At 41.9% G+C, this 27,753-nt stretch overlaps 1 protein-coding gene across 2 annotated transcripts; it reads left to right on the forward strand.

Annotated features, from left to right (window-relative positions):
* The first annotated feature begins 409 nt into the window (after positions 1-409).
* Positions 410-27,561, forward strand: kmt2ba (lysine (K)-specific methyltransferase 2Ba). 2 transcript variants are annotated; one of them, XM_041054132.1, is made up of 36 exons: positions 410-759; positions 3,062-4,526; positions 4,888-5,054; positions 5,429-5,515; positions 6,035-6,191; positions 8,392-8,662; positions 9,589-9,650; positions 9,839-10,084; positions 10,280-10,389; positions 12,798-13,637; positions 14,008-14,121; positions 14,351-14,497; positions 14,790-14,882; positions 15,097-15,214; positions 15,437-15,550; positions 15,782-15,972; positions 16,163-16,264; positions 16,494-16,604; positions 16,886-16,962; positions 17,161-17,342; positions 17,584-17,669; positions 17,833-17,967; positions 18,136-18,294; positions 18,497-18,614; positions 18,755-18,833; positions 18,930-19,090; positions 19,280-19,441; positions 19,555-21,856; positions 22,004-22,129; positions 22,396-22,514; positions 22,845-22,970; positions 23,329-23,581; positions 23,727-23,837; positions 23,998-24,081; positions 24,186-24,315; positions 25,577-27,561. In XM_041054132.1, the coding sequence occupies exons 1-36, from the start codon at positions 457-459 to the stop codon at positions 25,850-25,852; spliced, it is 9,384 nt and encodes a 3,127-aa protein (XP_040910066.1). In that variant the 5' UTR covers positions 410-456; the 3' UTR covers positions 25,853-27,561. The 2 variants fall into 2 exon arrangements, with proteins under 2 accessions (XP_040910066.1, XP_040910067.1); XM_041054133.1 differs by having other exon boundaries at positions 13,533-13,637.
* Positions 27,562-27,753: the final 192 nt, after the last annotated feature.

A 27,753-nucleotide genomic window follows, 5' to 3' on the forward strand; every position in this document is an offset into this window, starting at 1 on the left:
TGCAGTCTCACAGTACTCCTTTGGTAGAATAATACTTCCTTGCCTGAGGTTTTCTGTGCGTCAGAAAAACCTTCAAGCTGTTTGATAAAACACAACTATAGAACAAATGAGCAAAACATAAACTAAAGATAATCAAGATATTACAACTAGATTTTCCCTCTACAAGATGGAGGATGGAAGACCTGACATAGTTGATACAGTAGATGCTTAGAGGTGCAAGTTTCTATCAAACTAGTGATGAAACATGGGGCTTTTGGGGCCCATGGAGGCCAAGTAAACGGCTCTACACAAGCGAAGTCGAAGAGGGGTCGCCCCGTGCCGGCGAAGTTCGTTTTCCCATGATGCTCCTGTGGTTCCTTTCTATCTCGCGCCTTTGCCTCGGAGCGGTCCATCTTGCCTCTCACATCGCTGCAGTCTCCCTCCGCCAGCGCGCCGTCCGTGTTGTTGTAGTAAATAATGGCGGCATCGGGAGGCGGATTATCATCTCCCGCTACCGTCGCGGGCTTGAGCACTCAAGCGGCGGCCCGGGCTCGCTTCCCGGGCCGTCCGTGCACGTCTCGCAGCAGGCTGCGGTGGGAGAAACGTACCAGACGCGGAAGGTTGGGCTCGGACGACGGGGAGTTGGCTGCCGGAGGGCCGAGGCCCGTAAACATCGGGCTCGCGTTGAGCGAGGATCCGTACCTGCTGCGCCTGCTCGGTGTGGCGGAGAAGCACAGGCGGCAGAGAGATGCGGGGTTCGACTCCAGCAACAGTGAGGAGGTAAGTTAACATAGCATGTCAGCTAAACGGATATCAATGCGCCTAATGGGGCACACAAAGCCAGCTGGTTTAAAATAACGACATTTAAAGCAACGTGTTTGCTATTTACTAAAAGTGTTTCAGCTAACACAGCGCTAGTTAGCGGTAACTTAGCTTGCAAACACCTAACCCTAGATGGGCATCGTAGCTAACCGTCTGCCTGAAGGGTATATTTCAGAGTGGCTGATGGGTGAATATTTACAGTCTGGTTCCTTCTGCAGATACCAGTGATTCATTGTCTGTTTTGAAATTGCTGTAATTTGCAGCAGCCTAAGACCAGTATCTGTCCATCTGAGTTTGTTTGCATGAAAAGGGCATTAGGCGGAAACTTTGGCGGTATGGTAACAGCCGTGGATGCGTTTTGTTGTGGATACGGGGAGATCTCTTTGTTTATTCATACCCTGATGCATTTTGGTGAGTTGAAGTTCCCACCCTGTGCTGACATCCATAGGCTGTTAATATTGTCGTAGATAAAACGTCGCTGCTGATAACTCGGGGGAGCGCACTCTCCACGTCGGAGCTGTCAGCTGACCGCTCGGTGTTTTGAACGTCAGCTTAACGTGGGATGCAGACAGAAACGTTATAAGGTTATAATCACAAAGCTGAATTAGGTCCTTTCTAAAAAAAAAAAAACTTTGTGCAAGCAGTATTTGCCTGAAAATGATTGCAAGTGCCATTCAGCCTGCGGGTACAATGGATTGACTTGCAATTCTTGTTTATTGCCATGTATGAGTGGGTTCAGTGCCACTGCCTTTTGCAGTATTGGAGTGATTTAGCCCAAGGTGAGAGTTATACTCTTACGTAACTTTCATTTTAGGTTCATTTGAATATACAGCATTGACAAAAGCATAGAAACACAGTCAAAAAGTTAAACAATGTGGATTAATACCTTTTTGTTTATTTTTTTATGTGCAATCTTTAGCCTGATGCTCTGTGCGCAGCTCTGCTCTCTTTGTACTTACTGGTGAAATTAATTTTCTGTCAGTTGGCTAATCATTCCCGTAGTCATTCATTATATGACACTGATGTTATACCACAAACAGAGTGGTTGTCTGTGTTTCTTCATAGAAGCCAGTGTATGATCTGGCATTCAGTTCTAAGTTGGTCTACTTTAGCACCAGCTAGGCAGGTGGATGGTGATAATAATATAATGCCAAATTGAGTCTAATCATATTGTTTAATCTCTAATGCAGTGGCTTTAGTGTCTGACATCATTCAGACTTCACTGATGCAATCCATTTAGTGTGGACTGTAACCGAGTCACATGGCTCATGCTAAAGCTTGTGGGTGATGCTCGGCTGGAGTACCACACGACGCTGAGACTCTCACATTCTCTGCAGTTCTGTGGAACATATTTTATTAAGGGAGTTTCATCTCTGACAAATCTACAGAGTTGCTATTTTGCGTGTGAATAGGGATGTGAGTAATTGGAAATCTAGTTGAAGTGGTCTTTTGATCTGTTGTAGTGTCCAGTCTTTGCATCTGCAATAGATCAGTACCAAAATTAGAGGATGCAGGAGGCTGAGTGTTTCAAAGGTTCTTCTTAAACTTTGGCTGTAATAGAGTTTGAGTGTATATTTTCAATAAGTCGCCATTTTGAAACGTGGGCAATGTGCAGTTTTTCATTTCAAATAAATTTAAATATCTCAAGTGCTATATTACTGTTAGGCTGCAGATCAGTGCAGTTTACTAAATTTATCATGACTTGCTACAAATTAAACATGCTAAGCGAGAGGTAGAACATCTGCTGAGTTATTTCTATTTCAGGTTGACTCATAGATTGAAAACAAAATCTGTTTCACACAAGAGTTAGAGTGGAGACCAGCGCTGATGCTCAGTCATAGTTCCAGTGGGGCGAATACCTAATAATCAAACGATGAAGCGTGTGACAGATCGTGAAAATTCTTTACTGGAAATGCAAAGATACTTTTTCTGTTTGAAGTCCACAGTGCCTGCCGTTCTGAGTGCAATTTAAAATCAACCACACAAACTTGAGTTGTGTTTCAACATGTTATCAGGATAGCACCTGCTAAACCCATTCATTGTCATTGTTTGAAATGAAATATTAAGTAGGCAAAGCAGTTAATTGTTTCATTAACTTCATTACCATTGTCACACCAGCTTCCTAAACTATTGAAATGTAGGATGGTTAATATATGGTATATGTTTGTAATTATTCTTTTTCCATTTATATAGAAGTTAATTGTTCAATCTATTAATTAACAATCTATTAAATGTTATACTTTTCTGTTTTTGTCTCCAGGAGGAAGATTTCACTGGATTTGGGACCACAACAGTTCGTCCACAGAAAACTTCTGGCACTGTTCCTCGGTCTTTGTCCCTCAGCCAAGCGAAGTCTCCCCAAGCTTCAGACCAGTCTCTGGGAACAAAGCCTCTCATTGGGAAAATTATACCCAAGACCTCAAAACCAGCCCTGATTGGGAAAATTGTACCGAGGGTTCCTAAAGAAAGCCAGGGTGTCAATGAGAGCCCAGTAGAACACAAAGAAATACCTAAAGTGGTAATTAAACTGCATGGCAAGCAGGGAGCTCTCACTGCAAAAGCCAAACGTGCAGACCAGCAGGCCTCAGGTAGGCAGAGCAGTAAAGCAGGAGAAACAGGTGACTCAGGCAGCACACAAAACCAAACAGCCGCCACCTCAGCTGGTGGAACCAAGCAGAATAAGCTGGTGAGCGCTCTGAAAGCTCCCAAGGTCAAAGAACGAGGCGAGGTGTCAGAGGGCTCAGACACAGACCAGTCCCAGCCACACAGCTCTGTGAAAGGAATGAAGGGATTTCGACTTGGGCACAGCAGGCGCACAACTCAAGCAGTCGCTCTGTCATTTACATCCTTTCAAAAACGGCAGAGGAAGAGGATGGCTAAGGGTATGGGTGCCTCTCCGGAAGCTGGAGCTGAGGCCGGTGCTCAGAGTGGAGAGGAGGCTGCAATGCCCCTGGAGTGTAAAGCTGCAGATTCCCCTGAGAAACGAACACACAGAAGGCAACAACGCAAGTCTTTGTATGGGTACAGGCGAAAGCCACCCTCAGCCGTTAGACGTCCAAAACTAACTCGTAATCGCACTAGGCATGTGTTTTACACGTATGTATCAGATGAAAACGAGCAGCAGCCGCAAGGTCAGAGTATCACTCCATCAGAAGGTGAACCCAGCTCGTTTTCTGAACAAATCCAGCAGAGTTCCAACAACTCCTCCACTCCTGTGATGAGCGCACGGTCCTCTCGCATTATTAAAACTCCAAAGAGGTTCTTGGACGAGGAAATGATTCCCTTTCCAAAGGGCTCTTTGTCGACATGGCTGAAGACTCAACACAGAGAGGACGGAAAACCGAGTGCATCACTTCATGAGTCAGGTTATGACGGCAACTCGTTACAGACAGACAGTGAGTCTTTATCTGTTTTCAACAGCCCGTCTGCTGTGACAAAGTTCTCACCGAAGGCCAGTCCAGGCACAAGCCACCTAGAGATCTACAAGAACCTCAAGAAACTGACCTTGAAGCTGGCAGAGAAAAAGAAAGGTCAGTCTGACACTCAGGGGGATTATACGCATCATGGTGATGGCTTGAGCTCTCATGTCAAGAAGAGGCGGAGGTCAAAGCTCATGATGGAGGAGATGGAGATGAACTCTCCTGGTGTTGTGAGGAAACTGGCTGTGATGAACGCTGATGCGGAAGCGCCCCCTCACATGCCGTTCGAAGATATTGGCAACAATAGTAAGGATTTTTTTTTTGTGTAATTACTAATGCACCTTCTTTATTGAAGCCACTTTTAAACAAACGCCTGTTCTTAATAGGACTACAGTAGAGCTCAGGTTAAACTGGGGGAAAAAGGGGTTATGGAGTAGGTTGAGATTTTAGTTTGTTTTTTATTTTTAAGATGTTTTAGCTTTATTAGACGTCAAATTAAAAAGGAATGCAACAAATCCGTAGGCCTGTGAAGCCATTAATTCTTTTTAATATCTTGGAAGTTGCAAAACTAATTTCACACGTTGAAGTGATTACTTCTCTGTTTAGTTCAGGGGCGTTTAGTTGTACATCAGCTAACCAGTTACTGTATTCATTCTGTTTGGCACAGATCAGGCAGGAGGCATGACAGGGGACAGTCAGGAGCCTTTAGAGGTCAGCGGACCCACCCATCGAATTGGTCTCAGTGGAGCTAATAAGAGGATGCTCCACCTGCTGAAGAAAGCCAAAGTCCAGCTCATCAAAATTGATCAGCAGAAGCAGCTCAAATTGTCACAGGTAAGAATCCAAGATCTCAAATTTGTGCAGAAAGAGAAAAAAAAAAATCTTCCCATCTTCTAAATTGTCCTCCTTTATTGCTCCCCAGACTGGTATGTATGAATGTGCATTGTAAATAGTTCCAAAGCCACTTTAATCTCTAGGGCTGAAATGATAAGTCAAATATTTAGCTACTCGCAATGATAATGACTTCCCAGTTTCATATCATTGTGATATATAACATTTTTTGTTTTTGTCTTAGTTTGGTCTGAACTTTACAAGTTAGGTGGTAACTAATTTGGTTGTTCATTTAGGAAGGTATAGCAAACTAATGATTTTATGGCATCTCTTACATAAAACCTTTGTTTTTTTTTTTTCCATGTCTGGACCAAAAGTTGGGCTCCAGAGAATCACGAGTGCCAGTGAGTGGAAGGAGGAGGAGGAGGAGAGTGTGCACATCTCCCAAAGACACAAGTCCTCAGGTAATATTTTTGATGTGAAAATTTTATGTTATTTGTCTGTTTTAATAAAGGCGACTGCATATGTTGTAATCACCTGTGGTTTGAGTCTTACCTCAGTCATTTATTATGTGCTCAGGAGGAGCTTCTTTATAACACTCAGACTACCTGTGTTTGTTTGTTTGTTTGTGTGTGTGTGTGTGTACTGCTTTCTGCCATGTAGACGCTCATGAGAAACACCAGTTATATGAGCAGTGTAAAGGTGCTGTGCCATGAGAGTCTAACATAAAAGAAAAACACTTGCTTTTGTACATAAAGCAGTGGAAAAGAAACCTCACCTGCTACTGTATGTCCACATACCATTAAATGGATTAAAGGCCACCTTCAAAATAAATAAATGTTAAATGTTTTTATCCTTTGCTCTTAGAATTTACCATGGGCAGCATATCATATTGTCAGTGTAATGTGACACGAGATTTCACGAGGGAATGCATAATTTGTTTATATCCAAATTATTTCCGTGGGGTGTGTGTTTGTGTGCAGGAGCAGCCCCTGGGTGGTCCGAGGATTAAACATGTCTGCCGGGCAGCAGCAGTGGCTTTGGGGCAGCCCCGTGCCATGGTGCCAGATGATATCCCCAGACTCAGCGCCCTGCCACTTCATGAGAGAGAGGGCATCACCTTCTCTCCCACAGCAGAAGGTACAGTGCATCTACATGTGTTGTTTTTAAGCAGAGTGTAGAAATTAACTTCCCTTTGGTTTTACTCAGAGAAAGGTGAGCTTTAACAATCAAGGAGCTGACATTTGACATTCTTTTTTACATTTTAAACAATTGAGAATTGACAAGTAGTGTCATTGCAGGTGTTTCCCCACTGTGCAAACTAGGTAAATGACTTACACAAATACTAAAACATGTACTATCTTTTATTTGTAATGGTAAATTGCATGTTAACTAGTTTGCGTTGCATCTGGAAAGTCAAATGTTTGTCCCCTTTCCTTGGACTGAAAGAGTACACCAGTAAAAACAGAAGTGAAGGCAGAGCAGTCATGAAATGATGCTGCTAACAGATATGCTTAACACACTTACTCACTGTTTAACTAATTTTTCCTGGTTAGGATCTCGTTGAAATCATTTTAGTACAGGGCACATGCAGGTCTTCAAAAGCACTGAATCCGCATTCCTCATAAAAAGGTATTAAAAAGTGTTTTAGATATTCTTTGTTGCTTTTAGTAGGTAGCAGTGTTGGTCATAAAATGTTTTTGCATGCCATTGTGGGCTGTTTGGAGACATCGAAAACTCCTGTGAACTAATAGGACGATTGTTGCTACAGTGGATTGTGCTACCTCTTTTTGTGGAGTTTCAGTCAGCTCCATCAGACTTGTAAAAAACACTGTTACTCCTGCTAGCTACAGTAGCAAGGAAGCTCAAGTGTTGATGTAAGCAAAAGCGTAAATGCTCTCATGAATCAATCTTTCTTCATCAGTCAGTCACTTTTCTCTCCATCCGTATATGGATGGATCAGTGGCCTCAGATACATGGCAGGAAGCTAAAGTACATAAATGCCACAGATATGTTTTGTAACGGTGTTGCTGTTGGGCAATACATTTCTTGGTTCCAGTATTTTAAAAAACATTTCAAAAATGTTGATTTATGTTATGGGTTATGTAAAGATGTTATACATTATACAGTAAATTACTGTCAGATTTTTGAAATTCCTAAAATATAGGTTTTGGTATTGACCTCAAAATCCAGTTGGGTTATATTTAATAATAAGAATTTCTAGGCCATATTGTTCCTACTGGTTTTCCATTATACTTCTATACTTTGGGTGTTATGCTTGTGAAACAAGAATTAAATTACATTCCGTGTGGTATTAAAAAGTTTTAGCTTAAACTTCAGAATTTTGTGTAGCAGTAGGAGTTACTACAACCTTGGTGTAGTCAGAAGTACTACCATTTACAGACTGATTGTTTAAAAAAAAAAAAAAAAAAGATGGACTTTATACTGTAAATAACCTTTTCAGGTAGTGGCTAAAATATTCTTTCAAACTGCCATAATAAAGCCTCTGTGGTTATAAACGTACATCTAAAAAAAAAAAAAAAGACTTTCTTTTGTGAAAGGGCACAATTTTAATTGCTTTTGGCAAACTTAACCTGCTGAGCAACAAAAAACCTGCTTTGTTAGCTCGATGTAGTTGTAACTAAAATATTTGCCAGCAAAAAATATCTTTTGTCACACACAGATTAGCCACCGCTGTTGGAAAGCTATACCCAACACTGGTCGAGTGAGCATCACTCAGTATGAGGTGAGGAAGTGCTGTTTGACAAATAGACTCACTGCCCTGAATTTTGTCTCCTAATGAACACATCTAGTGCCTTTGGGAAAAACAAACCTTTATGCAAGCTACATTATTCATTTAAAATTACGACAGTCACCACCTCTGAGTAATTTTTTTTTTTCCCTGTGTGAAGTTGCTTTGTGCCAGCTCGCATTAGAATATTACCACTGGAGGCTGCGAAAGGTTGTCAGAGTCATTTCAAATCTGCTTCCAGTAGTTTTTAAGTCCATCAATGTCAGGCAAGAGAATTTCCACCAGCGGTGGATTTCACCCAGACTCCTGATGTGTGCGTCCAGTCACTCTAACCTAGAGTGACTTCTAGATGTCCAACGCTTCAGGGAGCCATAGTAACCTGTAGCTATAGAACCTAGGCTTGCTTGTTGGACAAAAGACCAGTAAATGAGTATATAAGCACCTCCAATCACAGCAGTTAATGTCTTCTGCAGACTGAATAGTAAGTCCCGGCATCCAAAGATGCCGCCTCCACTTCACATGTATGTGATGATGTTTGAAATGTCTGTTGTGGCTCTTTTACCCATCTGCTCTGTCTCTCGCTTGCAGATGTGGCAGATGATGACGATGACATCTCTGATCAGGGCAGGGCTCAGTGGGTTGTCTCTCAGGAAAACATCCAGCGGAGGAGGAGGGGAAGGGGGAAGGGCCACAAGTTCAGAAAGAGGAAGATATTGAGTCAGTATGCATCAGGGGGAGTCCGCTCCCGGCGCTGTGGACGCTGCAAAGGCTGTTTGATAGAGGAGGACTGCGCAAAGTGTGTCAACTGCCTCGATAAGCCCAAATTCGGAGGACCCAACACCAAGCGGCAGTGTTGCATGTAAGTACAATCAATCACAAATTCATATTGTTGTGTTTACAGAGATGGGCCTATGAAACATGCTAATTTTACTGCACAAGATGACTGTGTTGCATGGGCATTTCTCACACACCACTTGTGAGCTGTTGGTGAACCTTTAGGATCCATTTTAAAAGAATTGCCAATTCTTGCAAACTTGCATAGGCCTTCATGATCAGTACCCACATAAATCAACTTTTCAAAGAAACATGTAGAACTTAAAGGACCAGCAAATGAAGAAATGTCTGAATACTGAACCATGGCTTATTATCTAACTGTAATGTCAGTCATTTGTGAATTGAGATTAACCAGCACTCTATGCCAGTAGTTTAAAGGAATATTTGACATTTGGGGAAACATGCTTTTTTTGCTTCTGTGATGATAGTTAGATGAGAAGGTCAGTACTACTCTCAATTCTGTACAGCGACTATGAAGCTACAGTCAGCAACTGGTTAACTTCTCTTAGGCTGCAAACAGGGCTAAACTGTCTTCATATTTAGCATACAAATATGAGAGTTGCATCAATTTTCTAAACTAACCAAGGCAGGAAAATGAATTAGCATATTTCCCAAAATGTCAAACTATTGCGTTGAAGATGAGCAGCACTAATCGTCCAGGCAGCAGAACTGGTATCATTTACATTTTTAGTTTAGATCAAGCTCTAAAATGTTAATAGTGATGGTGGAGTGTGGTGTGAGTAAATGGAGCCTAAAATTTTGTTTAACTTCTAAGTTAAGCATTTTTTTGTACAAGAAACATGAAAATACTTTTTATTTCTTTCCAGTAAAACATATTAAACAATCCAGTTAATGAAGGCAAGTTGACTCTTACAAACACATTCATAGATGGGTACACATGAGCTTTACCTTGGACATATAATTACATTTGACTCTCCCTTTTGCCTCCAGATATAAAAAGTGTGAGCGGATTGAGAAAGCGAAGATTGAGCGCATTATCAGACCACTGAAAGGTATGTCTCTCATTAGATGATGCTCCTGCAGTTTTTTTTTTTTTTTTTTGTAAATATTTCTTGTTCAGTGTCACCTAACTAATTTGTGGTAATTCATTCTCTCAATTAACAGGAATAAAATCAATTTACAGGCATATCTAAATGTTTAATTCGTGTGCATAATTAATCATGGGGCTCCTTTTTCTCAGTCCAGACGAGGCGGTTGTCGGGCTCCGTGTCAAGCAGTGACGATTCAAACTGGAGGCTTGGAGGAGCGGACGAGGGATCTTCCTCGATGACGCCTGGAGTTAGGAAACAGTCCCTGCGGAACATCACGCCACGCTCCTACAGTAGCCTACTGAAATCTGAATCTGAAGAAGAAGAGGGAGAAGAAGAAGAGAATAAGGCTGATAAATCAGATGCCAAGCCAAATGTAGATGCTGCTAGCAACCAAGGTAACTAAAGCTGTGTTGTTATTAATGTCAGTGAAACCTCTCGGTGTGTCTTAACTTTTTTATCATTGATTGTGCAGATAGTGAGTGAGAAGCCCAGGCTCATGGATGCATCCCAGAAAAAAAGGGATAGAGTTTCTGAAACTCTTAAAATGATTTTGGAAATGTGTTTTAAATCTGCTTATCTTCCTTTTGGAGATCCTGGTCCTCAAGATGGTGGTTCAGTGCCAGACGACCCTCCAGCTGAGGCAGTGAAGCATCGCCGGCCGTTCTCCAGAGGAGCCGGGGGCAGACCCAGAGCTTACAAGGTAAAAACATTCACTCCAGTGTCCCACCTAACCAAACCTGGGTCAAATTGTATTTTTGGAAACTGTTTTTTGCATATTTTGGTTATGTGCTAAATTTCCAGATAGGTGGTGTTAACAAATTTAAATTATTTAAAAAAAACTTTTTTGAATAATTTATTTCTTCAATAAGTTTGCTGCTTTTAATTAAGTGGTTAACTCACTGTCTGAATAGTGATGATTTAGACAACAAATATTTCCAAATAATAGTTTGCCCAGGTCTCTGTCTCACTTTCAGTTTTTTTCTCATTTTCAATTCAGTCATCTGTTTCTAATAACATCTTTTATATTCAGCCTTGCTTATCTTCTGTTTCTGACTTTTATGTTTCTCCACCATATTAAACACTGCATGTATTTAACCTCATGTTTTGTAAATAATAGATGAATTAAGCTGTGTTCATGGTAAAATGCAGCCCATTTTTCTTTTTGGTAAAAACACAATGCACGTTCGGTTTGTGTTTGAGGCAGAACATAATAATGATGGTGTGTTACTCACAGATGTTTTTGGCAAAGAGTTTCCCACGACTACCCAGACTCCAGGTATGAAATGTAATCGGTATCTTGACTATTTTAACTGGAAAGAGAAACTCATGTGATGCTGCAGTCATTTCTTTCTTCACTCATGTAGCCAGCGTAGACAGTTCAGTGCACACAGCAGGTTATTAAAGGTAGAGAAGGCTTAAGGTTCATAAAACGGACACTACCAAAAGAAGAAAGAAACCCACCACCTTATATTAGTAAGCAGTGAACTGAAAAGACGTTTTCCCGTATCTGTATAAAAAATGCATTTATATAAAAAGGTATATTTTATGAAGGCCTTGTTTTTCTTTAATTGTGTGTATAACTGATCAGGAAAATCCACCCTCAATCCATCACTAATTTCAGAGTTGAAATGGCTGTCACACTGTGCCATAGTTCAAGCCAAGTGCATATATAGCGTCAGTCTTGGCTGCACTGCCTAACTCTGCTTCTGCTGATTGCAGTTGGCATGTACATTTGACTTCTTCAAATCACATGCCAATCTAATCAAGCACACATTTTTTCCCCCTCTAACCTTTAAATCTCCATTGCTTGAATCATCTTCCATTCTTCATATTTTTAATAACTCTTTTAAGAATGAGAAAAAAAAAATCCCCTATTCATGTATGGGCGTTGCTTCCGAATGTTGAATTTATTTTTATCTGCATTTGTTGGTTAAAAATTTCTCGTGCTGGTTTTGTCAGTTATCACGTACACATGCATATACTAAAAAAACGTTTTCAATTTTAAACATCGAGGTCTGAGATGATGGCAACTAGGTGCTGCTTCACATTGATGATTGAGTCGCAAGTTTGTGTTGCCGGAAACGAATAACCCCAGTTTCCTCCTTCTTTCAAAACGCATCAGCAATGAAGGAAGCTACCATGTTTTGAAGAGGAGAATAAATAGGAAACAAGTACAGAAAATCAGCAACATGTGGTCTACATTAGTGACAATGTAAACAATCCAACCTTCAGCTTTTCCTGGTTTTGCCCAGTTGACAGATGGCGTTCCCATTTGTTAGCTGTAGATTTGTCCACAGTGCTCAAAACAGTGTAGGAGCATAATGGGCATTTTCTGAAGGCGAAGAGCTCAGCAGAATGTAAAACTCATCCTGAGACCTTTTATAAAAAAATAAAACCCTTATTTACAGGTTATTAGTGGAGACCAACTCTTCAGGAAATACTGTTGCGGCATGTATACATCTAAAAGGAGTACCTGCATGAATGTCACGCATGCACCTTTGAAAATGCAGATATAAATACTGCATGCACATGCTAGGCACTTCTAAACACACCTGTGCATGTACGTGTTAGTAGTTTCATGACTTTTTTTTGTCGACTGGAATTGTGGCTATTAGTGCACACTTACAGGAGACTTGTAAAAGTTGTGGGAGACTCAAGATGTCTGTATATCTCCTTTTTTAATTGAAAAAAAAAAAACTGTACTGTAGATGTATATCGGCAGCTAAAGAGAGAACACTGCATTTTGCCATGAAGCAGACTTTCTAAATTGTTGTCAACAAATGAATGAACTAGTAGTTAACTAGTAGATTAGTGGCTTTTGTCGTTGTCTAGCAGTCTGTGCACTCGAGACATGAATACTTTTCTAATGTCTACTTTTACAACTCATCGCACTGCTCTGTATGTATGTACCGAATGCATTTGCTTTATTCTACTTCACCTTTTCTCACTTATTATTCCTGGCTAACACATAATTCCTGAAGTCCTAGCGCTCCTCCCTTTTTCCTTCACTTTGGCTGCTACCGGTCGCCGCCTCTGCATGTCACTGGTATTAGTGTCACTTTGGAAACCTGTCTTGCTGGTTGGCTTAGGCAGTCCCCTCCTCCACAGGAACAGGAGAACACGGAAGAGACGGAGCCCAGAGAAACTTTCCCTGAAACCAGCTCATCCAGAAGCCCAATGACGAAGCTGCAGCAGCAGCTACAAATACACTTACACCGTCTGCCTGATTCTGTCCTGCAGTCTGCTCTGTCTTTGACGCAGCAGTTGCCCCAGTGTCTGGATCGGTGTACTGAACAGTTGAATCCAAAATTGTCCCAGCATGTAACACAGGCCGCTATTTCATGTTCATCACACCCCACCACACAGTCTCCTCCAGAACTGTCCCAGCCTGTAACGCATCCTGCTTCTCCACATTCACCACATCCCTTAACAGACTTTCCACAGAAATCCCTGCTGTTACGTTTGCACCGTTTGCCCCAGTCTGTGGTGCAGTCAGCCTTGCATTTGCACAAACGTGTATCATCATCATCTCAACAACATCCCCAGTCCGTGCTGTGCTCAGCTCCGACAGAGGTTTCGTCAAAGTTGGGTTTTCAGGGACAACCAGAATCTGAGGTGAAGCACCCATATGTTTTGACTGGGACATACAGAGCTAACAAAAATAAAACTGTTCGAGTGCCCCCTCAGACTGTTGATCCAGACAGAGAATTACAGGAGGGCAAACAAGAGGAGCAGGAGGACGAACGAGTGGATCAGCGTGAAGAGGAGGAGGACGCTTCTGTAAAAGAGACAGTATTGAAAAACTGTCCAACAACTGACCCACACTATGTCCTTCGTTCCCAGAATCCTGCAGAGTGTGCATCAGTGAGCACCCTGACGGGGTTAACTAACGGATATCCCCAAAAGGGCGTGTTGCAGAACAAGTACAAGATCCGCGTGGATTTCAAGGTGGGTTTTTGCACAAGTGTTGTGTGGCATTTTTTTTTGTAAGTGTTTAGCATTTGGCCACTAACTACAAGTGAAGGCGCTCTGTACTGTGAGGAACTTGCGTTGAACATGCTCAGCAAATATTTAGAATTGACAACTGACATGTTCCCTTTTAACCTAAATAAGAAAATAAAACATATTTACTATGATAATTGAAGAACACCTTTCTTTTTGCAAGCTTGAAAACACAAATATGTCTGAACTTTTTAAATTTGTTTTATCTTAGTGTTACACTGGTAAAGTACACATTTATTAGTCCAGTCAGGCTACGGGCATTTGTAATGGGATGTAACAAAGCCACTTTTTTTTTTTTTTTTTAATTGTCTACCAGGAGGACTGTGCTGTCCAGAATGTATGGTTAATGGGTGGCCTCAGCGTCCTTACATCTGTCCCTACCACACCACAACCTGTCTGTTTGCTCTGCGCCAGTAAAGGACGACATGAGGTGAAGCTCTTTACCAAAGCCTGAATAGTCTGGAAAATGAGAATATTCTGACTAAAATTCCTGTTATCATTGGTTCTTACTTTACAGTTCTCACAAACTAAACTCATTACCATTTCACTTTTATTGCCTGTTACAGTTTTCAGTAATAGACACATTGTTTGGTTTAGTTTAAAATGCATCTCATCTTTCTGGTGCTCTGCAGTTCAAGTAATCTTTTGCCTCCCCACAGATGATATTCTGCCAGATCTGCTGTGAGCCTTTCCACAGTTTCTGCCTCTTGCCAGAGGAGCGGCCCCAGGGGGCAAACAAGGAGAACTGGTACTGTAGGCGCTGCAAATTCTGTCACGTGTGTGGACGTAGAAGCAAGAGCACGAAGGTATGAAACCCAGTGACGCTGTTACAACATTAATTCATATGTGATTTCTTATAGAACATAAAAGTCTCCCAAAGACATCCTTTTTTGGGATATATTTGTTGAAAACTGATTTTGATAGAAGTCAAATTTTTAGCACTTTTTATGAAATATTAAGTTATAAAAGTGCTATACTCTCCAGACAGCAGATAATGGAAAAACTAGGAGAGATGACACATGACAGAGAGCCTCACTCCTAACCTCAGCTTTCCTATTAACATACCCTTCTCTGTGTTTTTTTTTCTTTGCCATCTAGCCGGTGTTGCAGTGCAGGAGATGCCAAACCTCCTACCATCCTTCCTGCTTGGGACCAACATACCCTAAGCCTATGAACTGCAGCATGCCCTGGGTATTTGCTTTTAATAACCTTTGAATTATTTCCTTGCAGGGTCTTAGGAACACTAAGAGAAAAATCATAAATGTCATGAAATGTAAAATTATATTTTCACTTGCTAAATCTATATAAAATAAGATAGTACAAGGTATACGTTTTGGTCAGGGAGGGCGAATCCTTACTGGACTTCACATGCGTGCTATTGTCTGACTTTGCTGTGTTTGTGTAGGTGTGCATGACATGCATTCGGTGTAAAAGCTGCGGGGTGACTCCTGGAAAAACCTGGGACTTGGCCTGGAACCATGAGCAAGATCTCTGTCCTGACTGCACCTCTCTCCACAACAAAGGTGAGACCTCCGAGAGACACTAGTATTTCCTTGAAGTGTTTGTAGCCGTGTTTGTGAATGTTTAGTAAATACATGGTTCACTGGTTGTAAACCTCCCAGACCCAGTCATGAGGTTGCTTAGAGTTTTGACCTGGATTTGTACGACTACTACGTGTATATGGTTCAAATGTGTGGCACTAACAAAGGATGATGCGACTGATATATGATCTGTATTTATGTCAGGTAATTTCTGCACTGTCTGCTACAAGTGCTATGACGATAGCAACCAACAAGCACAGATGATCCAGTGTTCAGTGTGCAGCCACTGGATCCATTACAAATGTGAAGGACTTTCGGGTGAGTTACACTTTATTTAACACTAGATCAGGAGATTTCACAAATAAATTCCTGCTCTTGACTGACAGGTTAAGTGATCGCAAGATTAAAATTGTTTTCTGTCTAAATAGTATGTGGAAGAATTTGATAACTGATACGGGGAATGAGTAAATGTTAAAAATAACTTTATAAAGGGCAGAGGTCTGATTTAGGAACAAAACACTGAAACAGTCATGTTTTCTGTCATTGTAGAGGAGTTGTTTGGGTTGCTGTCAAGCCAAACAGGACAAGTGGTTTTCACTTGTTCACCCTGTAGCCAGCACCCAACTGAACACAGCAGCTTGAAGGAAGTGCTGCAGAGGTGGCTGATAGCCGGACTGGAAGAAGTGCTCACTGACCTCCTCTCCAGCGACACCACAAAGCACCTTCTTATCTGTAAAGCGGTAAGAGATATCTGCAACGCCCTGACAGATGATATATTAAGAGCTCTGTTTTAAAGGAGTACATTTGGCTTTTATAGAAATAAACAGTAAAGAATTTGGCTTTTTATTCTTGGAAGCTTCCATTTATGCTTTTTAAATCTATTTTATTCAGATGTTTTATTATTAAAGTTGGTATTTTTTTCCCTTTCAGTGTCAGGAAACAAATGACTCAGGGTTTGTCAGGGAACAGCGACCTGCCTGTGATCTGCAAGTCATGGAGAAGAAGTTTAAAGGGGGCAATTACACCTCAATAGTGAGTATATTCTTCATTATAATCTGCAGATTATGGGAATCAATCACCACATTCAGCTCAGTGAAATTAAGGAAATAATGAAATGAGTTATGTCACATAATTACGACTGCCTTTCTTTGTAGCTCTTTTCTTTTTCTGAAAACCACTCTTGTGAGATTCTCTCGATTGAACCCTTGGCCTTGTGTTTTCTTTTTTTTCCTCTCTCACTTTTTTCTTCTCGCCCATTCAGAAATCTTTCCATGGGGATGTTATGTCTGTGATGAGGAAGTGGCTGAAGGAGGAGGAGCTTCTCCCTCAAGATCAGAGACCAACCATTCAGGCCAGGGCACACTATGTCAAAGTAAGCTTCCTTCTCCTCGCAAATCTCCCACGGTTTTAGTGTATTTTTAGAGACCCATGTTCCACTCCTCTCCTGTGGAAATCTAGTTTTTCCCTCCATTTCTGCTTTCATGGCCACATCTTCTGGTTTGACAGGATAGTATTTGGAGTTGAGGCACTAGACTGCAGACTACACAAAGATGATTTGACTAACATTTTGTTCAAAATGAAAGAATAAACACTGTTCTTCACTACAAATTAATCTTGGTTTGCCTTTGATCTTGAATTTTGTATTTCTGACAGTTGGTGGAGCAGGTTTTCGCTTGGTTTCCTGCGCACATTCTTAAAAAGTGGAACTCATTCTCTGAAGAATTCCCAAGGTAAATTTATTACCAAGAACTCTAAACTAAACATTATTCCCTCACTATGTATATTTTAGAGTTAGAGCATAGTTGACACTTTAACTCTGTGTTTAGTCTTGTTAAATTCAATTTAAATAACTTGTAGGTGGACAGTTGTCTCAAATGTCTTCTCTGGTCCTCTTCTCTTTTTGACTGTTCATATCTTTCGCACTGCAGTGGCATGCTCCCTGAAGCGGTCCTCCCACCATCTAAGGAGCACAGCTATGCACAGTGGCTGGAGAGGACATACCAGCCTAAGGAGTCCAGGGGCCCACAGGCAGGGAAAACAGACTTTCTGATATCCTCACTCACTACGCAGCAGTCTGGTGCATCGTACAGCCTCACTCCGCATTCATATGGTATGGCAAATATAGTAGCCTGTTCTGTGTCATGTATGCTCAGGAATGCAGTCTTAGTTTGAACATTTGACGATACAGCTACAGCGAATTTAATCGTTAGAGTTGAGGATCACATATGTATAAGTTGCTCTATTTGAAAATACAAAAAGAAAGTACTGTTTTAATTTAGTTTTTTTAATGGTTTAATGTTGCTTTTTCAGGTTTAAAACATATATGTTCATTTGCTTTTCCTCCCTCACAGGTGTAAAAGACGACCTGGAAACTACCAAGAGTGAAGATATGAGGCAGTGTGCACTATGCCAACAGTATGGAGATTCTTCTCCCAGAGTGAGTTTAGCTGTCTCATTGTGTCCATAATGCAAAGTCTGAAACGAATTAGTATTCTCGTTATCTTTGAGTCTGCAGATTATTTATTTAGATTTATTGACTAGCTGTTTTAGCACCCCTCGCTGCATTTCACATCAAAACTCAAATACTTTTGTCCCGACAGGATGCAGGACGGCTGTTGTACTTGGGACAGAATGAATGGGCCCATATTAACTGTTGCCTTTGGTCTGCTGAGGTGTATGAGGAGAATAGTGCTCTTTTGCAAGTGCACAGTGCTGTCTCAAGAGGGCGCCACTTGGTAAGACATTATGTTTTTAGCAGCTAGATTGTTATTTGTCGTTCTAGCTCTAATTGCTGTAGGATTGCAGTGTGCGCAAGTTGTGTAACTCTGGGATAAACGTGTGAAAAGGATTGTTATGTAATTCTAACCTGATTAATGTGAATGTTTCTGTCTGTCATTCTCCAGCGTTGTGATCGTTGTGGACAGTCGGGAGCCACTGTTGGCTGCTGTCTTGCCACCTGCCAGAGTAATTTCCATTTCATGTGTGCTCGCGCCCAGAACTGTGTGTTTCAGGAGGACAGGAAGATGTACTGCTACAAACACAAGGATCTAGTCAGTGCGAAGGTAGAGGCACAGTTTTCCCCTAAGCTTGGTTTTTTTTTTTTTGTTTGTTTTTTTTTTAATTTTTAGTTTCTTTGTAGTTGTAAATTATGGTTTACATTTATGTCAGAGCAGAGAGTTTTGCCTTACAATTTACCCATTTACACCTCACACCTGCTGATTTTCTGCACTTTGTACTGATTGGTGATTTACCTTACCTTTCCAGATAGTGTCTGGGAAAGGGTTTGAAGTCTCTCGACGGGTTTATGTGGACTTTGAAGGGATTAATTTCAGGAGAAAGTTCCTCACAGGCCTTGAGCCAGAATCCATAAATGTGACCATAGGTGGGTATTTGTGAGTGTTGACTGTCGACTACTGTACAGGGTGTGTGTCTTCTTAAGTGGATAAAATATTACTGCCATACATAAGGCTATTCTCAGTATGCTGAACCCCATCATTTATTTTTCTTTCCTAACTTTTCCAGGCTCTCTGCAGATTCAGAAACTCGGTGTGTTGTCAGAGCTGTCGTCTAATGGGAGGATGCTGTATCCTATCGGCTATCAGTAAGGCCATAGAGTTAACAATCTTTTATGTATATCTTGTTTTAAAATGTTGTGTATGCACCACTGCTTTCATTAAAATTCTCATTCACTCTTTAGATGCTCTCGGTTGTATTGGAGCACTGTGGACCCCCGCAGGCGTTGTAAGTACACCTGCAAGGTGACAGAAGTGAGCACACCTCTCCCTGGTGAGGAACAAGATCCGAGATGGGACCAAGAAGAGAATCACACCATAGTCCATAGTCCCAAGCACCACAGAGGTGAGCAGGGCTTTACAGATTGCTCTAATGTGAGCAGTGACAGTGAACCAGAACAGTAAAGTAACGAAAAGTGCAATTTTATCATTTTTTTAACTGAAAAATATTGATTATATTGAGCGTGTTCAAATACTTTGTGTGACATAATGTGACCAGTTGTACTGTGGTTGGACACATTTTCTTCTTTGACAGATATGGAGTCCCCAGAGCGTTTAAGCTCCTCCTCCAGTCCAGTAAAGTCTACTACCCCATCACCTAACTCTAAACAGCACAATATGCCTGGATCCAAAAGTCCTGGTTACACACAGACCAGGAGACCAGCAGGAGGATCATCTCGACCTCTGCCATCTCCAGGTAAATACAGTCAAATTACATGTTTTTGTTCATTTAGCTTTGCAAAGGCATTCTCTCAGCGAAGTTCATGAAGTAGACTCCAAAAATCAATCTCTGCTATTTAACGCTTTCAGGATCTGCTCCCCCCAAATCACATCATATCCTGACACTGAGGGACCTGGAGGACACCCGTCGGCCTCGCAGGCTCTCTTCAAGAAGCCGCTGCAGTTCCTCACCAACAGACAGCGACCCGTCTGTCCCGATGACCCTCCGCTCTGGTGGCACCGTCCACTCCAGATGTGCCCTGTTCAGCTCCCCGCCAAGGTCATCGAGCTTCGGCCCATCCTCACCTCCTCTGTCACGGCAAAACTCAACATCCCCAGTCTGGAGCTCCCCGCCTAGGTCCAACTCCAGCATTTCTGCAGGGCTGTCACCTCGCCAAGGAGCCATCACTCACTCCCCCAAAGGGAGACAAAACTTTAAAATCACCACTCCAGTCTCTGCCGAGGTTCCCCAAGACTTCCTAGCGTCGTCTGAGGCAGAGGACGCAGCTGTGGCCACAACCAATGGGATCTCACTAGCCCCTGATAACTTGGAAGAGGAAGTTGCCCATCTGATGTCCCAGGAGCTGCCTTACACTGTGTTTGACACCGACACAGAGGTAGCAGTGGCCTCCATGCTGAATGCGAAGCTTGAGTTCGACGAGGCTCTGCTCACTGAGAATGTGGTTCTTCAATGTGGAGCACAAAGCGGGAGAGGAGAGGTGGAAGGTGTGGTGCAGGACGTGGAAATGCGGGAACATAATCAGGAGAACGACTCTGAAGATGAAGACTCAAGCCATTACTTTAAGTTTTCACGCACAGTGGTGTGTGATGCAGCTAGTGGCTCAGACGCCTCCGCTCAGCTCCCTTCGGCACAATCGATCTCACAGTTAGACGGGGCAGACAGTGGCTCAGACAGTGATGAAAGCGAAGTGGGCAACGATGAAGCGGATACTAAAATTCAAACCAATCATAGTACACCTACTAAACAGCTGACTGTCGCTCTTAAGAGGCTGGAGTCAATCTACAGTGTGTCAAATTCTCCACCTGCTCTTCTTGAATCAGGTTACACACACGATGACATGTCGGTTCAGGAGGAAGAGGTCCAGATGAGCTCTGAAGTCCCAACATCTCAAAATGATGTGTTTTTGGATTCAGCTACAGGCCGTTTTGTTTCTTCTGAAGATGGCTCTGTAGCGTACCCAAATAACAATGAGCATGATGACAAAGGCGATGATGACAGCACCTCATCAGCTGACTCAGTTGAAGGATTTAAAGACGATTTAACTGACCCCGATTACTCACCAGAGCCTAAAACCAAAAAATCTCCCACATCGCAGATGAAAACAATCATAGTAAAGACAAAAGGTCCCACGTCAAACCTCAAACACTTGTCGCCAAAATTGTGTCTTCAGCAGCAGCAGCATAAACTCAAATTGTTGTTGCCCGCTCCGTCCACACATACTGTAAATAATGCGTCCTCTGCTTCCACTGCTTCTGCCACTATTTGTACAGTCCCACGCACAGTCACATCCCCCATTGTTCTCAATGGCTTAAACGCGTTACCTGTTCAACTTGGTGCCAAACAGGGCAGAACCATCGCCATCCGCTTGGACAACTCCAAGCCAGGAAGTCAGCAGCTTACTCAGAATGACGCTGCGGCCACTAACTCATCCCAGACACCGACCCCGGCTCCTGCCCCTCAAGTCCTGCTGGTCAACCGTCAAGGGCAGATTCTCATCAAGGACCCGAGATCAAACACATACCAGTCGCTCAATACAAATTCTCCTGCTTACAATAAAATAAGCCAGATAGCTAAGATTCTCCATAGCGGTAACGCTCTGCAGCGCTCTGTCCCTCGTGTCATAATAAAGCCTCGCTCCAACCCGTCTGCCACAAACACCCCTGCTGCCAGTAACCACAGCCCGTCATCCGAGAGAAAAATCATTGTCAGAGTGGTGCCTGTGAAAAGCAGCAGTACTCCCACTGCCACAGCTCCTGCTAGTGTGCAGAGTGTCCCCGAACCTGGTTTCTCCAACATTGAAGAAAGCACAGCGCAGGCTATTATTGACAGAGCCATGGCTACGCACCGTGATGCACAAAGGACAAAACCCATCATCCTCAGTAACACTCGACAGCCAAAGGCCAGACATCGAAGATCATCCCAGTTTCAGGACACAGAGGACTCAGATCAGTCCCCAGCCGGACGTTCAGAGTCGCCCAGTGGTTCTGTCAGTGAAGCAAATATGAATTCGCAACCAGCAACTGCCTCATCACGCCACCAGGTGAGAGTAAAGAGAGTGTCATCAGTGTCTGAAAGGCCCTCCAGGAAGAAATCCAAGATGGACTTCTTGGCGGATCCCTCAAGTGAGCTGAATGAAGTTAATGAAGCCAGGTATTGAATTGTTTCTAATTATTTTCTTAACAACACTCAACAATGTAGAAAAGATAATAAAACTGTTAGAGCAACTAATACAGGTACCGGTTTAAGTGTTAAAACAAGAAAAAAACCCATAAAATACAATATCTTGATTTCATCCAGCAAAACGAGCGGCGTGAGAATGAAAGCTCCAACAATGAAGGACATTCTTGATCTAGACCAGGAAAATATGACGGAGGAGCCTGAGCCGTTGAGAATAACTGCTCCACCACCGCCTACACCCTCCAGGTTAGTTCATCTTCAAAGTAGCCTCATTTAGAGTCTGATTAATGTGCTATAAATGGTTAGCTTCAGGTTACATGAAGCTGGAGATCAATATTTACCCACTTCTATAATAACATCCATAAAAAATGGGTGGAAATTCAGGTTGGTTTATTTGAAAAGAAAACATTTTGCATTTTACATTCTGTATCAGATAATTCAATTAAAGTGGTATGAATAGTACCTGCCGGTCTTGTTATGACTTGTATTATTTGTTTGTCCTTTCTGCTCAGGCGTTCTCAGGTTGAGAATCCACCTACATCCGCACAAACCAACAGTCACATTCAGAGTAAAACACACATGTGGGTCAGCGCTCGCCACGGAGACCTCTCTGAATGGGGCCCTTATTCAGGTTTGTGACTAAACATTACATGTTTGTTTATTTGGAGCTCCATCAGCGTCACCACCACAACAGCTTCTCTTTTTGGCGTAAACAGGAAAAAAACAAAAACGTACAACAGCAGTTTCATGTAATCAAATGAGGGAATAATCACCATTTCCCCCGCATCTTTAACTTGATTAAATCTGTCTGTTAAAAACATTTCCAAATCTAAGAACAAAATCTTGCCTGACAAATTCTAATGACTCAAAATCTAATTAGGTTCAATTATTCAACTAGTTCCACAGCTGTTCACAAAATGTAGCACTTAACACTTTTTTGCAATTACATTTAATTATACAGGTTTCAGCTCAGAAGAAGATGCACCTGCACCTAAACACAGAAAGAGGACGTACATGAACCAGCCCCACCTGCGCTTTGAAATCACCAGTGACGATGGCTTTAGTGTTAAAGCTAACAGCATAGAGGGTAAGAGCTGTTTTTTCGGCTTCTTGTTTACAGTCTGCTTGTATATGTACTGTTTGACAGATGTGTTACTTTGAATCATAATTTAAATCTATGAAGATTTAATTCCATTGAAACCGCTTGTTGACCTGATTACAAGTACATAAACCCTTTACATCATTCTGTGTTGTGCTCTGAATGTGTTAAACGTGCAGTCTGGGAAACCGAGGAGTCAGATTTTGGGTGTTTTGTGTTTGAGTCACTCTTTTGGACTCGTTTTAGGGATAGCGGCAGTTGGGAGGCGTAAACATAAGAAAGTCAGTCTTGTTTGTATGCAGTGTTGCAGAGCTCCCACACTGTCCTCATCTCATTCCTCCCTCAGTTGCCTGGCGCGCAGTGATTGATGGTGTCCTTGAAGCTCGAGCAGGCTTCCATCTAAAGCAGCTGCCTCTGGGCGGGATGAGCGGGCCGCGGGTGCTCGGTGTCATCCACGATGCTGTCATCTTCCTGCTGGAGCAACTGCAGGGGGCCGCAAACTGCAAACACCACCGCTTCCGCTTCCACCGCTGCGATGACATCGAGGAAGAGCTTCCCCTTAACCCAAGTGGCTGCGCCCGAGCTGAAATCTACACACGGTACCAACACTTCTTTGTTTTTAAGAACTGATGAATGTTAGTAAGGTTTATTTAAATGTTGTTGCTATCTGTCTTTGTTTCTATTTCTTGTCTGTGACTTAAATCTCAAATTAAGTGAATTTTTCTTCTCTCCTTTTCTAATTAGGAAAGCAACTTTTGATATGTTCAACTTCCTGGCATCACAGCACAGAGAGCCCCCTGACATAATAGGCCCCTTTGATGAAGAGGAGGACGAATTCCCACTGAAATCTTCCAGGTTAGAGCATTTAAGTTGCACCAGTTTCTTGATCTTAACATTAGAATTTTAACCCACTGCAGGCCACTGTGAAAATCAGTTTAAAGTTTTGTGAAGGGAAGTAATTTGACAGATTCCATGTCCATGTTGAAACCACCTTTTCTGTGTTACACAATGACAGACGAGCCACCAGCAGTGAGCTTCCCATGGCAATGAGATTCAGGCACCTAGAGAAAATCTCCAAAGAAGCAGTTGGAGTTTACAGGTAATGGCAAACAAATAGTAGTAATAGTAAATGTTTTATAAGTGTACAAAACAACATGTACACTCAAATAAATGTTCTGATTTCCTACTCTGTAATTCTTTTAGATCTCAAATTCATGGGCGTGGACTTTTCTGTAAGAGAAACATCGACGCTGGGGAGATGGTGATAGAGTACGCTGGCACCGTCATTCGCTCTGTCCTGACCGATAAGCGGGAGAAATATTATGACAGCAAGGTTAGTGAACACAGTACACACCATTGTTTTAGAAATCATCATCATCATCATCATGGCAGCCAGAGATTGTGACTGATGTCCGGACTTCACTACAGTTAATGGGCACATTCCTCAACCCAACTTTCTGTGGACTTCAGTAGAGTCCCAGAACTTAATTTAGACTCTGGCTCCTCCAGGGAAACGAAGGTAGGGGAACTGAGATCCTCAAAAGGTTCCTGTCCCCCAGGGAAACACTTTTGATTGTTCACAAATTAACACCATTAAAAGTGTGCCAAATTAGCTATTAGCAATTCCTGATTGGAAAAAAAAACTTGAAGGAAGAAAATTTAAGGACGTGATGATTTTCAGGCAGGTCGTCGAGTTATAAGCAGCCTTTTTTTCTGTAATTTCTAAGCAAGTTTAGAGGCTTTGAGTCCTTTAGAAGAACTTAACTGCTTCCATGAGTGTATAAACTCATACAGTGCACTTGTCCCTTTCACCTCATACAGTATGTTCGTCTTTACCGTGTCTCTCTCCCTTAGTTGATTACTTGTTGTGAATAAAATATAGATAGATAGATAACTTTATTAATCCCAGAGGGAAATTAGTTTGTCCCAGCAGCAGACATACACAACACAGTACAGTTATAAATAGAGAGATTCAAAATCTAAGTAAAATTCACATAAAATTCAGTGCACAGTTCTGGAGGCTACATATGTATTATACAGTCTGATGGCCTCAGGCAGAAAGGACTTGCTGTAGCGCTCCTTAGAACGTCTGGGCTGCAGCAGTCTGTTGCTGTGGCAGCTCCTCAGACTGACAAATATGAAGTGCTTGGCAGCACATTTAACTGAAAAAAAAATTGATTTCTGTTATTTCATGTAGACCCTTCACATACCTTGCAAATTACCACGCTCTGTGCTTAAGAACTGTTCAAAGAAGCAGTTTGAGGTGGGTTACAGGGTCTGGACTTTCAGTTCAGACTTAGGGAAATGACTGAGGTCTGAAGTCCTGTCTTAGTGCACTTCATCTCCTCATGGCCCAGAGAGAGAGATCCAGGGTTCAGTCCACAAGTCAGAGGGTGGGCTTCTGAACTCAGTCTCTGCCTCATTATTTTGTATGTTTATTTCTGTTTGTCAACATGAGTCTTTTGAGCTTTTCTGTTAAAAAGAGCACCTATAGGATATCTGGATTGGCTCTGAGCAAACAAACTGAAGTGAAGCAGTTGAATGTAGTCAAAATGTGAAAAGTATAAGTTTGTTGATTAATCGCTCTCCATCAGGGCATCGGCTGCTACATGTTCCGCATCGACGACTTTGACGTGGTGGACGCAACGATGCAAGGCAATGCGGCTCGTTTCATCAACCACTCGTGCGAGCCGAACTGCTACTCTCGTGTCATCAATGTGGACGGTCGCAAGCACATCGTCATCTTTGCCCTGAGGAAGATCTACCGGGGCGAAGAACTCACCTACGACTACAAGTTCCCCATTGAGGACGAGAACAACAAGCTGCACTGCAACTGTGGGGCGAGGCGCTGCCGTCGCTTCCTGAATTAGTACAGCATCACACACACAGCACGTACCAATAGCCATCTTGTTTTAATGCACTTGAATTCAGGAGGCGGACTTTAATGAAGGCGACTGTTGTGACGTAGCCATAAGAGTGAGGATGCTGATGCACACAGATCTGATCTACTGAGTCATTGGAAGCTTAATTTATAGACTTGGTGAATGCAGAATGCATTTGGGGTTTTTTTTTTTTGTTGTTTGTTTTTTTTTTTCTGTCCTCTGAACTGCTGTTAACAGTCACAGAAACCAGATGAGAGCCATAAGTCAAAGCTTGGGATGAAGACTATTTATACTGATTCAGACTGCTGGATTGTTGGTCTGTCTGTTGTTTGTTTGTTTTTTGAGTCATGTACTGTTTGACCATCCCGTACACCACACTCTTTCAGTTTTACATTGTTGAATTTGTCGTCAGTAGCCTCTGCTGGAACTGGGGCTAGAAAGCAGCCAGGAGGCAATTACTACCAGCGACAAACGGTGCAAACTAAAATAACCTGAGTGTAGTTATTACTGTATAAAGAGGGACCCATTATTATGCTGGTGACTAGAGTGTCCTTGTGAATACAAGGTCTTAGAGAAGGACAAGGAGAATTTATTTATCGTTCAGCACCTTACTTTGACAAGACCCTCTCCGGCAGCACTGGTGTCACAGCAGACAGGACAAATTTTAGAACAAAGTAAACACATTTGACTGAAAGCACCTCGTGTACATTGTAGTGCAGCTACATTTTAACGTCACTCTGGATACCACAGGGACTATTGTTTTAGGTGCTGGTGACATTTACCCTAAAAGGTAGTTTTAATATAGTCACCCAAACCTTTTCCACCAGTTAGTCAGTTGAAATGTCTTGTTTTTATTTTGCAACAGCAGAGATGCTGTGATCTAAATGCTTTTATTCCACTATAACAGTCTGTTCTATATTTGTTAATCTGTGCTGTTAGTGCGTTTTAAGATCTATGAGGGAGTTTCTGTGGTGCAGGGTTCAAAAGGAACATAGTGATCTTGCTCTGCTCAGTCCCTTATAAATCTTTTTGTATTTTTGTATATTTGAACAATAAATGTATATTCAACAAGCTGATGGAAATAAATGTGTTTGAGCTTTTAACTTTGTAAGTCAAGGCTGGCTAATAGAACTGAAGTTATTGCTGAGCACTGATCCTAAGTTTTTGGGTTTTTTTTTTTTTTGCGGCTGTTTTGCACCCTCTTCCTCCTGTTTTAGTCTCTCACAGGTGTACTACCTCAAAGGTGTTATGAAGCAAGATTTAATTTAATTACACAACTCATTTGGTGGAAAAACTGCTTCCTCTTTTCCTCCTTGTTCAATCTTCCTAATCATTACATCTTTAGGGTATGAAAACAACCAACATCAATATTATTAAACACTGACTTACTATTATGCCTGCAATTATTTTGTGAGAATAGATGGCCACCGTTTTGTTTTGATTTGTTTTTTGTTTTGTTTTTTTTGTGCCCATTTCCTCCTGTTTGCAGCCCCACCCAGCTACTGGATGCAGATAGGATCCTAGACTTCACGCTGAAGGCTGAGTGCTGTGGATGTATGTTTTGTTTTTTAGGATTAATAATTGAATTTGACATGCAAAGCTTTGTTACTTTATGGGCTCAATGGATCCTTGCTTGTATATAGTTGTATAAAGAATTTCTAAACCTGTTAAATATTTTTTTATCTACTTTTTTTTTTTAATTTATGTTCAATAAAGATTTGAAATGTTCAGTATTTTCTTTTGCCAATGTTTTTACCATTCAGTTTATAGTAAATTAATTAAAATCGTTGTGATTCTTAAGTGAACATACTGTACATGAATGTCCACATAGTACATGTTAATGTTTGATACCATTTTTGTCACTCTCACACAGCTATGCACTATGATCC

Source organism: Toxotes jaculatrix, chromosome 13 (assembly GCF_017976425.1).
Source record: "Toxotes jaculatrix isolate fToxJac2 chromosome 13, fToxJac2.pri, whole genome shotgun sequence".
Lineage (NCBI taxonomy): Eukaryota > Metazoa > Chordata > Actinopteri > Toxotidae > Toxotes > Toxotes jaculatrix.

Excerpts from the sequence above, each read along its gene's own strand:
- kmt2ba (XM_041054132.1), top strand. The coding sequence starts at position 457 with ATGGCGGCATCGGGAGGCGGATTATCATCTCCCGCTACCGTCGCGGGC. Across the intron at positions 8,663-9,588 it reads ACCAAGCGGCAGTGTTGCAT|ATATAAAAAGTGTGAGCGGA; the intron begins GTAAGTACAATC and ends TTTTGCCTCCAG. Across the intron at positions 14,122-14,350 it reads CCAGTAAAGGACGACATGAG|ATGATATTCTGCCAGATCTG; the intron begins GTGAAGCTCTTT and ends GCCTCCCCACAG.